At 40.8% G+C, this 16,674-nt stretch overlaps 1 protein-coding gene across 3 annotated transcripts in view; it reads right to left on the bottom strand.

Moving 5' to 3' along the window:
- The window catches only part of CABIN1 (calcineurin binding protein 1), a 107,370-nt gene that overhangs the window by 10,719 nt on the left and 79,977 nt on the right, over nt 1-16,674 (bottom strand). For all 3 annotated transcript variants that reach the window (XM_083874131.1, XM_083874133.1, XM_083874132.1), the window contains exons 33-35: nt 15,764-16,405; nt 15,233-15,307; nt 4,514-4,805 (exon numbers count right to left, since the gene is read on the bottom strand). In XM_083874131.1, the coding sequence (XP_083730257.1) occupies nt 4,514-4,805; nt 15,233-15,307; nt 15,764-16,405 (1,009 nt within the window). The remainder of the gene's footprint in view (nt 1-4,513; nt 4,806-15,232; nt 15,308-15,763; nt 16,406-16,674) is intronic.

Genomic DNA, 16,674 nt, shown 5'->3' with positions numbered 1-16,674 from the left:
ACATTAAGTGTACTGAAGAATTCTTCTGGAATGAGTTTGTTTCGACAGGAGGCAATTCAGCACACTTTTACAAAGGGAAGAGGAAGAGCCATGACTGACTGGTACTGTCTGAGCACTGCAAAAAAGAATTAAGAAGTCATTCACAAACAGGAAACCCCTGCTGACATTCAGCAGTCAAGTTGTTTTCAGAGTGCACCCATTGTGAGAAATAAAAAGCTTCATGAAAAGCATGGATCAGACAAGGGGAAGTGAGAATACCCATGCCAAGGAGGCTGAAGCAGCAAGAGATCACAGAGAGCCCATGCAGAGCTCCCTGGAGGAAGCCTGGCTGACTCCCACTGCTGACTCCTCAGTCACTGACAGGTGAGCAGGAGCTTCCAGCCCAGGACAGCCCCCATGGGGTGGGGCTACAAGCATTTAAAAGAGAGGTTTGAAAGCCTAGGAGAAATCCAGCCTTGGGAAGTGAGGAAGACAGCTTTCAAAAACAGGAACAGTTTTTCCAGTTTTCAACACTGGAAATTGAGGAGACAATAGTGAAAGTAAGATGCACACAGGTGCCACAAGCAAACAGAGTAGAAGAATAAATGCATTTAAGAGAGAAGCTTCATCCCAGGTAACTGCACCATGAAGGCAGCTCACATGAGGCCACAGGTCCTTGGCCAGCCTAACTTTTTCTGTTTCTTCTTTTTTTGAGTCATCTGTCGAGAACAACTCTGTGCTCTACAGCACAGTTTTGAATTCAACAGAAAAAACAAGCCAAGACACTGACTGCAATTAAGAGGGTTGAATGTTACTACTTACAGTTATTTCAAAAGTACCTGAAAATTTGAATTGAAAAGCATTGTTAAAATAAGGCATGGCCAACAGGGCCAAATACTGTTGTGGAAGAAGAAAGTTCTGAATTACAGGCTCTTAAAATTTGTGTTTGTCTTTGGAAATTCATGACAAGCAAACTCAGGAGCCACTGAGATCAACATGAGGTAAAGGTCAACTCATGATGGCAAAGTACAGTCTCCATTATTTCACTCAGAAACAGGAATTGTGGATGTCCACGGATGTCTGGGCATCTAGAAACTGCAAGGAATTGAGGTGGGCCCTTGTGCCATGCACTGTTTTAACACAAAGAGATGCTGTCAATGCAAAATGATGGTTTACATTCTCTGTAGTGATGCCTTAGGAAAACATTCAGTCTCTTCAGTCTTCTAAGAACCCACTATCAACCTGAAGTCATGTATCAGTTGCTAAAATAAACTAAGTTGCAGGCTTCTGGAAAAAGATGCTCCTTACAACTAAAAGCATCTTAGGATTTCCCACTTCAAAACCCTCTTTAACTGGAACATTTGCCTTTCAAGGATTCTGCAGATGCCTGCACACACTTAGACAATTTAATAACTTCATTGCTCTCTATGCAATAGTCTGCTCATCTTTCCATGTAACTGTCCTCATCTGTATTTATTTCTTGTGCTTCTGAAACTCTCCAAGTTCTACAGCTTGAGCTGTATTTACACCTCTACTTCCCCTGTTGTGCCCATTTCACAAACATCTGATACTACAGCAGGATATTCCCAAGGCTTATGGAGTGCCACTTCCCTGCACAACACAAAGAACTGTCTTCCCTAGCTTTGAATTTCTAAGTTTGGACAGCTTTATCATGACCTCGCTTTCATATTGAACTGCTTAGGCTTTAAATGGACAACAAATTAATAGTGGGGAGTCTTCTACATGGATGTTATATTCCAACTTGGTAAAGAGCTGGCTTTAAGCAAAACACAGAACTTTAAATAATTCCAGGTATAAAAACCTTCTCTTGGTATCAGAACTCAAATGTGAATGTTTTCCTCTTCATTCCTCATAAAAATCATTATTGCAATAAGGACAGTGAAGAAGAAAATGTCAAGATTTTTCAGCAATTTAGAACCATGTAATACTGGAACAGTGTGACAGGTTGGAGAGAGTTTGCCTTAATTGTCCTATTTTAGCTTCCCCAGAGAAATGTTAGGCTGAGCTAGGAAGGCTAAGAGTCCCAAGTACATTTTTACCCAAATGTAGGAAGGTGTCTTGCTGAAACTGCCACCATCATCCCTCTGCTGCTGGACTCCATCACGCTGTAGCAGTTAGTCATGCACTAGACAAAATCTCAGGAAAATATTTACATCAGAAATCAGTGGCATAGCATCAACAGTGCTTGGAAAAACAAATCCTTTTTCTGGGAAATCAGAGAAAATGAGAGCAGCTAATACTCCCTGATGTGTAATACTTTCAGATGAATAAGTGGGTACAAGCAGAGGTGATGAGACAAAAAAGTTGAAAACAGTTTACTCTAAAAACAGGAGGAGTTTTTACCCAAACAGAACTAATGGAAGGCAGATGAGGAAGGGCTGTAACAGAATTCTAAATAATTCATTTTAGAGGAGGTGGATGCAAAGGTAGGAGAACTAAAAAGAAAAGAAGAAGAAAGGACACAGCAGTAACTGGTGTCTCTCAGCTAGAGAAATGACCTGTCAGGTAGGGCTGAGAGCCAGATACAACACACGCATTCAGCACTGAGCTTTGGAGAGAGAGCCTCTTGATCTTCATTTTCAGGGGTGTAATTCTGGCAGCTAACCCTTCCATCTCCCTCAACCAAGATGATGTATAAAAACATCAAAGCACAACGAACAATATCTAACTCTACAACCTTAACAAAGCCCAGAAAGTCAAAAGATTCAAATAAATGTTCCAATCACTGCGACGTGGCCTGGGGACTGGCAGAGATGAAAGCACATGAGAAATGCTCGTGAGTTCTGTTTGAAAACCAGAAGAATGCCTGAGTTCTTATCAGCATTGTCATCCCTACACCAGTCTCCTTAGTAAGTACATAACAGCTTCACAGAGGATTCACTTTTTTCCTCCCCTGTTGTCTAGGCACAAACCCAAATTACTCCCTGCTGAACAAGCCAGACAAGACATCTTATGACACCAGGCAACTCCATTCTTTTGCTTCCCAAGGACAGTAACAAATGTAATTTCCACACAGACTAAGCCATTCCATCCTCAGCACTCCCCTTTTCTCGTTTCCCTTCCAAAGACAATCTCTCCCTGGAATTGTGAAAAAGGAAAATTAGACAATACAACTGCTGATACTGGATGTTAAATTTCAGTTTTGTTCTGTACTCAGAGATTAGCAAATTGGGAAAACCTATTTCTCCCTAACTTGCTCTCCAGTACTGATGAATTCAGACTGTGTACATTCAAATACCAAGGCTGATTACATAAGGAAAGAAATTACATACCAGAAGTGTAAAGACAAAAAAACTTTATGAAGTCACAATTCGAAACTAAAAAAACACCCTGTCTCACAAACCTGGACACTATTCCCACTGTATCTTCAAGCATCCTTTTCCACAATACCTGTTCTGTATGTGGTTCATTCATAACTTTATCTGGGCTCCCATGACTTGTCTAAGGCATTTTGTGAGTAGTGCTGGGCCCAGGCTTGTGAACAGATGGAGTGAGCACAGGCAGCAGCAGATGCTTTTTCAGACAGTGTTTCTGCTAAAGTTGCAAGAAAGTCCAGGCTATGGCAGGTGCTGTGCCACCTTAACATGCACAGTGTCCCACAAATATTCCCAACCACCTCTCTGGGACCCAAGGCAAGTCTGAAACGGGGTCTAATCTTACTTCACTCCCCAAAGTGGATCAGTACTGCCCAGCACAGGGAATTTTCAGCTGCTAACAAGCCAGCCTGCCATGACAGCAGTAAAGCAAATGACAGCATTCTCATTTATTCCTTCCTCATCTAGAAAACTGTATAGGACCAATTACATAATACAGTCATAAACAAATCACACAATCATAGTATAGAATAAATAACATTTGTTTGGTTTCTTTAATCCTTTCCCGTGTTCTAACCTGGCACATAACCACACCAGGGCTATAAATAACACATTCCAACATGCTGGTCCTGTCAGATGCTTCCTTTCTGAAATGTAAAACCTAATAGTGATGATAAGCTCACTTTCTACACCATGTAGAATCTTGTTTATCAGTGTTATCTATCTCCACACTCACATATGCTGGGCAGTGAGCTGTGCAGCTAATTATGCTAATCAAGCACTTCTAAGACAGATGTAGGCTGCTCACCAGTCTATTTTAATTGCAATCACTTTAAAATATCTTAAATCTTTTAAAACATTGAAAGAACTGAATCCTCCACTCATTGAAGAAAACAAAATAATTTTACTTTTCATGCTGCTAAAGACTTCAATTCTCTAAAAGAGATGACTAGCATCAGGCTGTTATTTCATGATTTCATATATAAGTTACATAAGAGTCACTCTTTTAACCTATCCTACAAATTAAAGCATGTATTGATTATGCAGATGGACCCACTTCAGGACCAAGCCAAAACTCTGTGTAGCCTTTTAAACGTGGTGTAGTGATCGGAAAACAGACAGAATCAGAACTGAGGCACTAAATCACCATGTGGACAGTGATGAGAGGGGCCAGGAGGTTCCCCCTGGCTGAGACTTACCCCGAGCAGCATCTCCCATGGCGGGGGCAGCCTCTGTGCTCTGGCCCCGGGGCGGCTCCAGGTCCCGCTGCGGCTCCTGCGAGGGCGGCACCGAGGACGCCGAGGAGGACGAGGAGGAGGAGGAAGAGGCTGGTTTGGATTTGGAATGCAGATCGTTCAGTCTCAGGAGGTTGTCAGGAGTCACAGTGTCTGGATTCACTGGGGTGGGATGCAGTGTGGCTGGTGCTACTGGGAAGAAGCTCTCTCGGTTGTCCTTGGTGTGCTTTGGGGTTGTGGGCGCTTCTCCTGTGGACTGCACAAAAACAGGGGCAGCAGTGAGAAAATGTCTGCATGTCACTGACTCTGTGCTACCTGCTCCAGTGAGTGCTGCAAGCAGCACATTTCATACACAGCAAACACTCTCTTTAAAGTGAGCACAATATAACAGTGATCCAATCACTCTTCTAAAGAAATCTTTTCTCCTTTATGGATTATTTTTCTGTTCTTTATGGTCTATTTATCAAACTAGCACTTGAACACTTATTCACATTCACAAAGTTTAATTTAACACATCCCTCACAACATAACATACTTTCCTGAACTCTGTAATTAAGCATGAGTTACAATCTCCTGGAAACAGAAACATATTTATTTCATTTAAAAATATGTTGACAAGTACTTGACCTGAACAAACAGATCTGCAGCGCTTTAAAGAAACTTTGCAAATTATCACAAGAAATAATTCTTAGTGAATAGTGTGAGAAGAAATGGAGAAAATAGAAAAATGTATTCGCTTGTGAAATAAGAGATCAGCATAACTCCAAATCATAAATCCCTGACAACTGCACAAGTGAGTAACACTGAGGTCCAGTGGAAACAGGCTTGGGAAGATCTGCTGCCTGTGCACAAGTAAGAGAGGCACCGGGAGTAACACTCTCCTCCACAGCCAGTGCTAAAAATTTAATGCAGAGCCATTAATTATATAGACAGAAGGTAGAAGTGGGACATAAATTCACCAAAGAAGGGAATAAAAGTACCCGTAAAACAAATGTCTTCTCTATAACTCTTATCAGTAATCAAATAAAGTATTCTTGCTTGTGAGGCCACAGAAAGCATTTATTTTACACTCTCTACAGTCTTCATTTAATAGAGATTTATTGGACCATAAAAGATGCAGTTAGATAGAATTCTCTGATGTTTAATTGTTTGTCTCATATCTCTACTAAGAAAAAAACCCTCTCATTTTAACCACGGTAAGAATATGAATGTCTGAAACAGAATCAGGGTTCAGCTGTCAAATGTAAAATCAAATTGGGCCCTAATGTTCTAGATGACCAAAGATTTATTACCAAGCCAGAAAAGGCAGTAGAATTTCACTGAGAGAACAGAGGAACTTTTCATGTGGAGAAAATGCATACTTAAAATTCAAAGGTAGAGAGCACACAAGTACATTAAAAAAAATAATTGGCAGAATGTATTTTTGAAGTTCCTGAACTTGATTAATCAATCTCTAAAAAGCATACAATTAAAACCTGACAGATTCTATGTGTACATAAAAAAAAAAAATACAGCAGCCATATTCACAACAATTACCACACTGGATCAAAAAAAGGTCAATCCTGCATCTGAAAGCAGCAAGTTTCTGATGCTTAAAGCATCAGTTCCAAAACTAAAGGTCTGGACACACAAATGGGATCACACAATCCTGAGGGAAATTAAACTGCAGAAGAAAGCCTTAAGCCAGGAGTGAGATCACTTGAGGAAATGTTTTCAGCTGTGATTTAAAGGGAAAGCCCTTCACACCCATGCACTTCATTAATTTGCATAATGGATGATGTAGAACCTGACATTTCTGTGCTTGTATTGTATCCAAATATCTTTTTTTCCTGGAGAAACACATGAAGGTACAACTTAGGTACATCCATGTTAAAAATGGATCTGCACCTCAAACTGGATTTCTACAAAAATGCACAGCTATTTGCAGAGCCAGAAAGAGGACATTTGGAAAGTAACTCAGCAGTATTTGGATGGTATTCAGACAAAAAATTATTAGAGAGAGTGCAACCCCATGGAATAATTGCTGCTGGAAGGGACCTCTGGAGGTCTCCAGCCCAAGTTCCTGCTTGAAGTAGAGCTGACTTCCCAGTTCCATCAGTTCATTGGGGGCCCAGGGCCAGCTCAGTCCAAATACTGCCAAGGAAGGAGATTGCAGAGCCCCTCCACGCTCCTTTCTAGTGTTTTACCACCTTCCCAGTGAACATTTGTTTCCAATCACTTCATCCAAATTTCTTTCGCTGCAGCTTTAAATGGTGCCTCTTGTCTGGTTCCTTCCTTTCTGCTGAAGACCACAATTCCATAACCTTATGCTCCATTATTCTTCTCCTCACCAGGATGAAATATCCCAGCTCTTTTTCCAGAGAACTGAAACATTTTATTTACAAAAAAGAATAAAGCTGAAACTAACTTGATGTTTCTGACTCAGGAAAATCACGACCAAAAATTCTAATGCGTAGACAAAAAGTGCAGCCTTACACAAAAGAAAGCAACACAAAGATTATTGTGTTTATACTTTAAAGGGAACTTTCCAGATGTGACCTGGTGAAGAGTTGTCTCAGGCTGCTGTAAACAGACAGGTTCTTTTCAATCCAATGAAACAAAGACTTTGGGAGGAAAAATATAAAAATGTCACACTGACTTTGTTTTCTCAAGAGAGGGGGTGGGGGTGGAAGAAAAAGGAGAAAGCTTTCTTAAAAATCAGAGCCAAGCATTAAAAACCCCATTGTTGGCTACTGTGCACTCTGCAACTCACAGAGCCTTAAGAAAAGGGCTTTAAAACCTGCTTCATATATTTTTACTGCACTCAGAAACTGAAGACCATCCAAAAGCTGCAAGCACAAAGCTGAAATGAACACCACAGTGAGGCACACACTCTTTAAAAGATTTTGGGTTTAGTGTAGGGGCAAGAATTCCAGCACCTCTGATCAGTAAGTGATGCTACTCACAGGAGCCAGAGCTCAGGGAGTGTCACTAACTACACTGCTCAGAACTTCTGGGGCCACATTTCATCATCCTGCAGATCTCCAGGAAAACATAGGATCTTGTAACACCCAGCTGAGAAATAAACCCAGAAAAACTCACTACAGCAAGTCTGGGATTTACCAGAAGCCTTTTATGTTCATCTGCCTCTACTGCTAAACCAACAGTGGGGCATAACAAAGACTGTTTTCCATAGACAGACAGTAGGAAACTGAGAGGCAGTGACAAACCTTCAGTAGTGTTTTATGTGGTTTCTCATCAGAAGGTTATTTTTTAATTTTCACTTTGCTGTGGTACTAAGGCAAAACTCAGCCAGTTCTGACTCAATCTGAACTTCTCCTTTTCCCCCTCCCAATCCATCTCACCACACTCAGTGCCTCTGTTACCACCAATGTTACAAAGTGGCTTTGGTCACCAAAAAGAAATGAATATTTTCTTACATTTAATATTACCTACAGAACAAGTGAATATAACTGAATTAAGATAAAAACTTTTAAATCTGATTTCTTCCTGTCTTTCATTGTAATTACAGGTTCCTCTAGTCAAGACTGGACTTCCTGCTAGATTTAAAGAAAAAAAAAAAAGAGGTACTGAAGGGTATGCAGTACTACTTTTGTATTGACTACTACATCAAAGGGGATAGAAGAAATATTTGAGGCTTATTATTAATATCCAAATGAGATGGTATGGATGATCCACTGGTTCCATAAAGAGCCCACTATCTTATTCCTCTTCTGTAAAAAACTTAGCAAAAATTGCTTTTCATTTTGAAAAACGTACAAAGCTGAAATTTAAATGAATAATTAGGATGGATGTCTGTGTGAATTGTGACTATTTCTGACTTAGGTTACAAAATCAGTCTCTTTATTTGTTAGAACCTTCGCTATTTCAGCACACTGCTCAAAGAGTTCATTCAGCTTCACAGAGGTGATGGACAAACCCTTCCCATGCTGAAAGCTGATGTAAAAACAAGGAAGGAAAATGCTGGAAATCCAGCACTGGGACAGCCTTCCACCAATAAAATTATCAGCAAAAGTGCAGACTCTTTTCACAGATGTTATTGGAAAAAATAGCTTCCTACAGTTTCCCAGTGAGGCACTTCAGCAGCAGCTAAAAGAAATCCAGCATTAAGATAAAACATGAGAAGAATTTTACTTTGTAGCCTGTGAATTCATAAACCAGAGAACCTGACCAAGCGTTTATTTTTACCATACTTACTGTTTTTTTCAAAACACATTTTGAAAAACAAAGAAATCCTATAGGAACCTTATCTCTCCTGCTTTTGGAAGGGCTCAGTGCTCTGTGGGAAAAATTACCAACCAAATGTTCCAAAGAAAAAGAAAGTGACAGTTTTCCCAGGAAAAGTTTCCTAATGAAAGATGCTGGAACTGCAACTGTTACATAACATTTTCTTGTGACTTTTTTTTTTTTTTCCCCAATTACTCCCATGCCTGAGTTTAGCACTCTAGTGGGACTGAAGTCAGAACCTCCTCACACAAAGGTGTGCCTTTTTAGGAGGACACCAGCACATCCCCACAAAGCCTGAAGCTGTCACACAAACTGCCTGAACAAGATGCTGGTCACATTCCACAATATTACCACTCCAACTCCTGCTCAATATTGTGTTTTAACTAAATTATACTTATCCATACTTCCCTCCCCTTTAATATCTCTACAGCAGCATTTGAAAGAAATCTCATTTGGAAGTTTTCTTCTAGTTGCATCAGAAATACGAGCAATATCCATGATCAAGATTCTGAAGAACCTTGTATTTCCCAAGACCAGTTCATATATAGAAAATAAGAAAGGTTTACATACACATGGTTGAACTCCAGCCTAACTAAATTCCCCATTAGCACAAATGTCCTGCTCTACACAAGCTGCCATACTGCAGCAACACTCCCATCCACAAAAACATCATTATTGGACCAAGAGAGACCAGGTAGCAGGATGAAAAACATTAATATACAAAGTAAAAGATAAAAAGTGTCTTTTCTTTCCTTCATGTTCACTTAATGATTGCTTTCTGCAGGAGACAGAAGGAGGAGAGCTGTTAATTATATCAAGAATACACCTCCAGGATAGAGTGAGAGGGGGATGCCATGGCAACTGGCAAATGCAACAGTGAACAAAATGGTCACCCTTTGGTAGGAGACCATGAAAGAGCTCGTCCTTTTGTCCCCCCCCATCCCCACCTCCTCCTTCCCCCTCCTTTCTTGTCATCTCTGCTGCATTAATAAAGCATACAGACAACTCAGGAAAAACAACTTTTTCTGTAAGCAGTCTCTGACGTCTTGATGTGCAGGAAGAAAAGATGAAAATTAGCAGCATGTGGGTGGAACAAAAAGGGGGAGAAAACACATGAGGTAGAAGATGATTATTTTCTAATTATTTAATATTCTCCTAATCTCCTCCCATTCCCAGCAAAGTGCCTTTACAGAAGGCTTTTAGCAGTTTCCTGAAGAGAACAGCTTGGTGGTTTGTTGCTTTGTGGGGGTTTTTTAATGTGAGAATTTGAGAAGAAAACGCTCTAGACACCCAAGGCAGTTCAAACAAGTCACTCTCAAGTTTTCTCCTTGAAGAAAAATGCCTGAGAGCCCATGTCACTGCAGTGCTGACTGCATTCCACAGCAGAAGGGGAAAAATCCATGGGAGTGCCCTCTAGCTTCACTCTCAGAAGAAAATGTTCTCCTGTTCCAAGTGAAATCTCACATCCACTGTAAGGTCCAACCCAGGGACTGCACCATCACCAGAGCCAGGCTCCAGATCAACCTGAGCTCGTTGTGTGTGGTGTCAGCACAGCCCTCAGAGACCAAACCCACCAATGATCCCGACAAATCCTTCAGTACAAGGTTGTGGATTCAGCCTGCTCATCACCAGCCCTGGGAAGAGGCAAACACAGGTGGAGGAAGAAAACAAGACCCCAGTTACCTGTTCAGGAACTGGAGAAGGGCAGGAAATGCACTAAAACAGCACCTTCCCACTGCTATGTGCTATAACAGAAGTACCACTGTTATGTTGCAGTAGCAGCAAAACTTTGTAAACTCGGGGATCACCCTGGCAGCCTGCCAGGAGCCTGAAAGGCTCCTTTGCATAACCTGATTGTGTTCAGAATTAAAGTCATTGTTTTGATTCTGCTGGTAGCTTCATGAAGCATCAGTTTTAATTAGACCTGACACTGAAATGTGCTGATGTGTTTTGACTGGAGGTTGAGACAGGGAAATGGGGGAAGCACCTGGAGTTTGGCACAGCCAGGGGGGAGAAGGTGGCCATGGGTGTTACTGTGGAAGAGCTGAGTGAAGCACAAGGTGAAAGGGAAGATTTGGGCAGTCAGAACCGAGCAGGGAGAGCTCAAGGCCTGGCAGATGGAGCAGAAAAGAGCAGTTGAAAATTTCCTTTCCCTGACACTTCAGGGATGGAGTTGGTCCCAGAGCAAGGATTTTTTTGGCTAAGGTAGCAGTGAGTCTTAAATAACTCAGCAATGTTGAAATAGCCCCTTCTCATGACATTTGGATGATATACTATACCTTGTAGAGCCAATAGAAATTTCAGCTCCTACAACACTACCCATTACCAGGGCTTTCTACACAGCCCCATATTCTCAGGGGTCACAACACAGGACCAGGGACTCAGTGGCATTTTGGAACTTTGCCTCTGAACACTCTTGTATTTTTAGAGATGTTAAACCCAGCCCTGTGTGCAATGTTGATTTTTACAATGTTTGAAGGTATTTGTTTTATATAAATTCAGTTCTCAGGATTAGTGATACATTAGATCCCAACACACAACCACAGAGTTCTAACTGTCACGACCTTCAACACTGGTGAAAGGGGTAATTTTAGTATTAAGGAATTCAATATTAAGTCCACATTAATAAAAATACCTTTTCAGATTGCAGGAAAAAAGACAGATGGGTTCTTAAACTGAAGTATCTCCAGATGCATTTTTAGAATATTCTGTGCAATACAAAGCTTCATCCTATCTTGTACTGCAATAACCTTCCCATGTCAATATGTCCTTAACAGCATAAAATGAAGAATTTAGTAAGAGCAATTTTAGGCAGTCAGTGGAAAGACTTATTAGGAATTCTCTAATTATCTAGAATCCTTATAACTGTTTTCTGCCAACCTGTCCTCTCCTTAGTCCTCAGGACCAGGTATTGAAGTGCAAGGCTACTTCAAAATCAAACTAGTCTGCCTCAATCTTTCATCCTCCCTCAACAAGGCCTCCTTCGTATTCCATTTCCAGGGACCATTAATTTCATATGAAAATCACAGTTGGCAAGACTAAAAATATAACTCAGAGCAATAGATGACTGCTTCCAGGATCTCTGCACATCTTTTAGATAACATTCTCAGACAGAAAAAATCAAAGAAAAGAACAAGAAACCTTCAAAATGCTGCTTGATCAGAAAGTCAATTAATCTTCAGTGTAACTTGAGTTACTTGACAGCTAATGACCCAGTGACCACCACTGGATTTCAGCCCACTTGATAGTGTATATCAAAAGCCTTATTCACACTTAGGAATTTAAAGGGAAAAGTGGAGGAATTACTTTTGGCCACATCTTTCTCCACAACAGCATTAATATCAGCACTTAAAAACATGAGTTTTTACAGAGCCTCACTGTAAACTGTGAACCAAAATGTGCTGAAACTGATGAATGTATCACTTAAAAAGTGTATTAATATTGCATACTGAAAGAAATGTCCCAGCAATTTACAAAGAACACAATTTATATCAATTACTGGAATCTCCCAATGGAAAACACTCCAATTTCTTCACTGAAACTTATCATGGCAAGGTTTTGTACCACTGGTTTTTTCTGCCTTCTTCAAAGCTGGAAGCCAACCTTTCTCAGCCACTTTCCATGTTTTTAGCTGATTTTGTAGGTGATGTGCCTCTCATTGGCTGGAAACACGTTAGCAGTGCATCACTCATAACAACTGGAGAGGATTTGGGAAAGCAAGTCAAAGGGTCACAGCATTGCCAAGCCATTAAAAAGATTAGATCTCCTCACAGAAGTGTAAGGAGCCACTTTGTCCAGTTCCACTTACTGATTGCTCTATTGTTTCCTGCTTGTGCCTGGAGAGGCAGAGAAGGGGATTTTAATAGTTATTAAATATTTAGGTTAGAAACTCTGACTGGTCTGGAAGAAAGTTGAAAAGCCAGAATTTAAGTAATGCCTAATTTTAGTAGCAAGTGAAAACTTTCATAAAGAAACCATATAACACCTGGAACTTTAAAACACAACAGCCAGCTGGGAAAGACATGTATCAACGTGGATTTTGTGCCTTTTTTTTTTACTGTCAATTTCTTGGGCTAAGTGACTGAAGAACCACAGGCCCTGCAAACCCACTCAAACTCTCCAGGAACAAACCATTTCCCCCGGCTGCAGCAGCTCTATAGATGACATCATTTGCTTACAGAAAGCAAACACTTGCCAATTTTAAATAAAACAGGATTCAGAGTGCTGAAAACAGACAGATGTCTACAAGAGTGGCTATTCCTGTGTCTCCACACTAATTCACAGGGCTGGACGAGCAGCTTCACTCAGCTTGCAAGATCCTGCTGGAAGCAGAGGAAAATGAGCCTGCAGGATGTAATAACCTCGTTAGCTGGGGCTGCTTCCTAAAAGGGAAAGCTTCCAAGTGCACCATGTTAAGGGGCATGTTTTATTTCAAGTGATTTCACAGGAAATCTTATTGCTCCTAGTGCTGTTAAATACTAGCTCACCTATTGTGTCTACTCTCAGGATTAGTCTGTGTGCAGGTTTTTCTCATTTTCATTCTCATGTTTTGTCCCATGCCTGAGTAACCGGTGACTCTGCTGGGAGAACTGGAATAGCAATGACATTCCCAGAACCTTCAAGAAGGCCCAGCAAGTAATAGGGTTGATACATGAGAATTTGGTGAGTGTTTTTTAAAAAGGTGAACACATCCAAAAAAGCAACAGTAACATTACTTTCTAAAGAAGCTTTCTAGCAAATTCTTTTTATTTTAAAGTCATGCATCACAGTGTGATGACGTCTGTTTTTTCCCCAAAATAAACTGAAAAAGGCTTACCATGCTGAGCTAACATTTATTTATTAAAAAAAAATTTAAAATCTGAAATACCAAGCTACAAGCAAGCCAACACTTCTACTAAATACCTCTCTTGACATTTCTGTTCATTTCTATAGTTCAATGGAACAATGTTACTGACTTCCTTGAGGGGCACAAATTGGAGAAAGTCATTTCCATGAAAAACTAAAAATAAAACCCCCTACCTTTCCTCTTACATCCTCTCCTATTACTCTGCTAAGAGATGCACTATACAAAAGCATATTTTAACTAAACAAACATGGAAAATACAAATCTAGTAAATACCTTGGGGCTGCAAAATAAATACCAATAAATATGTCACTCATCCAGTTTTTTTCTTGGCTTTGATTTCACATTAAGGTCTGATAAATAATGATCTCTTTAAAGCTCTTATAATTGTTTGCTGGGTAAACCCAGAAACTAGAAGCTAAAAACAAACTGAGTAACAGTTTGTTTTTAACAGAGTTAAAGAAAATCTATCTGGTATCTCTGGAGCAGAGTGCAATGCCAGCAAGGCAAGAGCTGATGAGGTTGGAGCCCTTAGGGAGCAGAGAGAAGTAATTACCATCCATGAAATGCTGGGCTATGATGTGGACATTAGGAAAACTGTAGTATGCCATAAATATTTCAATTTGAAGATCGTTTGGTGTAGAAGCATCCGTGACTTACAGGGACAAGGTATTCTGCAAACCTGGCATATTCTAGAATATGTGGTTTTATTGCAAGGGTCGTGGGTAGAAAGGGCCTTCCCTTCAGCCACCAGCCCCGGCTGAAGGGAAGTCCCAGAGAGAGTGAGCACGAGAGAACAAGAGGGTAAGCTGGCAAGAAGAGGGGAGAGAGCTAGAGCAACGTGGCAGGGGTCAGAGTGCAGGGGGAAGAGAGAAGAGAAGAGCAGAGAGGGGAAAACCAAGAGAGCAGGGACCAGAGTGTGAAGAGAGAGGAGAAGCCAAGAGGGAGAAGCCAAGAGAGAGAAAGCCAAAAGAGCGAGGTCCAGGTTACAATACATTATATCTTTTTTTGTGATGAATATTCTAATTTACAGTGACCAACCAATACAAGACACACAACCCTATAGAATCTACATACAGCCTATAAGAACTACTACATTACCATGTGTTATATTTTAAACTCTAAAAACTACTCTTTAGACTTTTCTGTTTTGCTACACTGACCTTTGGATCCCTTAGCCAGCAGAAAGGCATTGTTCAATCAAAAGGGATTCTCCTTCAGCTGGCTAGGCTATTGTTTTTAGGTTATACAGCAACTAAGACTTGGTATCCTACAACTCAAAGTACGCTTTCATTTCGATTACAGGTTTCATATTTTCAGAATCTTTTGCTAAGCAATCATATTTATAAGGTTTCCCTGATTCATCTTTCCCAACAGTTTGGGGTTTCCCCAACAGCTTTTAGGCATGAAAACTATCCTGCAAGCCTGACACAAACAGTAGCATTGACCCTAATAAAGGGGATGATGTTCCTGCTAATGTAGCCCAAGTTATCCTAGATGACACCAATACAAGGAAAAGTAGGTATTTCTAGGTGCTGCAGACACTCAACAACAGATTTGCCTGTACAGACTCATAAAAGCTTGTCAGCAGCACTCAAGGCTTCAGAGCTTACCTGTTTCTGTGCTGATGCTCCCATATGCACCTGGCAAAACTTGACTGCCTGTTCAAGTGCTGCTTCTTCATCCACCTGAACACAGAATCACAACTAATGAAGTCATAATTACTTAGCTCATCTATAAATCTAATTAAATTGAGAGGAAATGGAGATGTAGAGCATGGGAGCAAAGGGGGACAAGCAGCAGTTCTACAGCAAAATGCTGACCTTAAGTTATTCAGGAGCAGATATCCAAAGATAAATACCCAGCTCTCTCAATTCAAACCAACATTTAGCTGAACAAACACCATGTAAGAGGTACTACAGCTTTTAACTCATTTCAGAAATTTAGTTTCAAAACGTGGAGGGTCCTACTCCCTATCCCCAGCAATGCCCCTGTGAAGAGAATGGTTCTTTGGGAGGTGTTTATCCCCCCAAGTTTTTAACAGATACAGGGCTATTTTCATACTGCTTGGCTTAGCAGTTCCTGTTAGATCCTAAAACCATGTCTGGGGCCACACAGAGAAATGACAATTAATCACACAATACCTGTTTAATCAGCATGTATGTCTCAGACATGATCTTCTCAATTTTGCCCAGGTCATAGGCCATAACTTTCTGACCTTGCTGCCAGACTCGATAAGCATCGAGCAGAAGTGTTTTTCCAGACTCCACATCCTCCAGTAATTTCCTCTTCCTGCTTGACCTCTGGACAGGTTCTTCTGTAGGTACTGCTTGAAGTGTTCCTTTAGCTGCCTGCTGCTGGTGTTTGGAGCTGATACTGAGCTCTTCCAAGGAAAGTTCTGGAGTCCTGCTCTCTGGAGCTCTGTCCTTGGAGCTCCTGCCGGGCTGCAGACGCTCCGGCTCGCTGTGTTTACATGAAGAATCAATTTTTTCAGGGTCATTGGAATAGCCATCAAGATCCATAGGCTCCACTGAACCAGGGCCAGGAAGTTCTTTAATCTCCTTGTCATTCCTGTCCTCTTGTTCCAATATGTCCATAGCATTGGGAATTTGTCCCTGGGTCACTTCCTTCACTCCGTTTTCAGTACTGTGTACTGCTCCATCTGACAAAACTGGCTTTTTAGGAAGGACATCCTTCCCCTCTTCAGCACTAGTTTTATTGGAGACGTCTGTTGTCATCCTTCCTGAAGTGAGGCCAGAAGACTTGGAACCCTGATCTTCTGAAACCTTAATAAAAGAAATCATTCTTCTCTGTTATCAATGAAATCAGAAAGCATTTGACCACAGAAGTGACTGTCATGAATATTGACAAGTACCTTTCATTACTGCTTCTGCTAAAGAAAATGCATTTTTTTCTTTTTTGTTCCTCAATATTAATTAATTCAGGCCACAAGTCTTACAATTAGAAGTATTTTAATAAATGAAAACACCACAGAGAAGTGTCCACAGCTCAGGCTGAACCAAAGCCACAGTGTTTATTTTTCCTCACTACTTCA

This window comes from Zosterops lateralis, assembly GCF_965231275.1.
Source record: "Zosterops lateralis genome assembly, chromosome: 17".
Taxonomy (NCBI): Eukaryota; Metazoa; Chordata; class Aves; order Passeriformes; family Zosteropidae; genus Zosterops; species Zosterops lateralis.
Note: the sequence above shows the minus strand (reverse complement) of the source record. Positions and strands in the feature narration are given on the sequence as shown.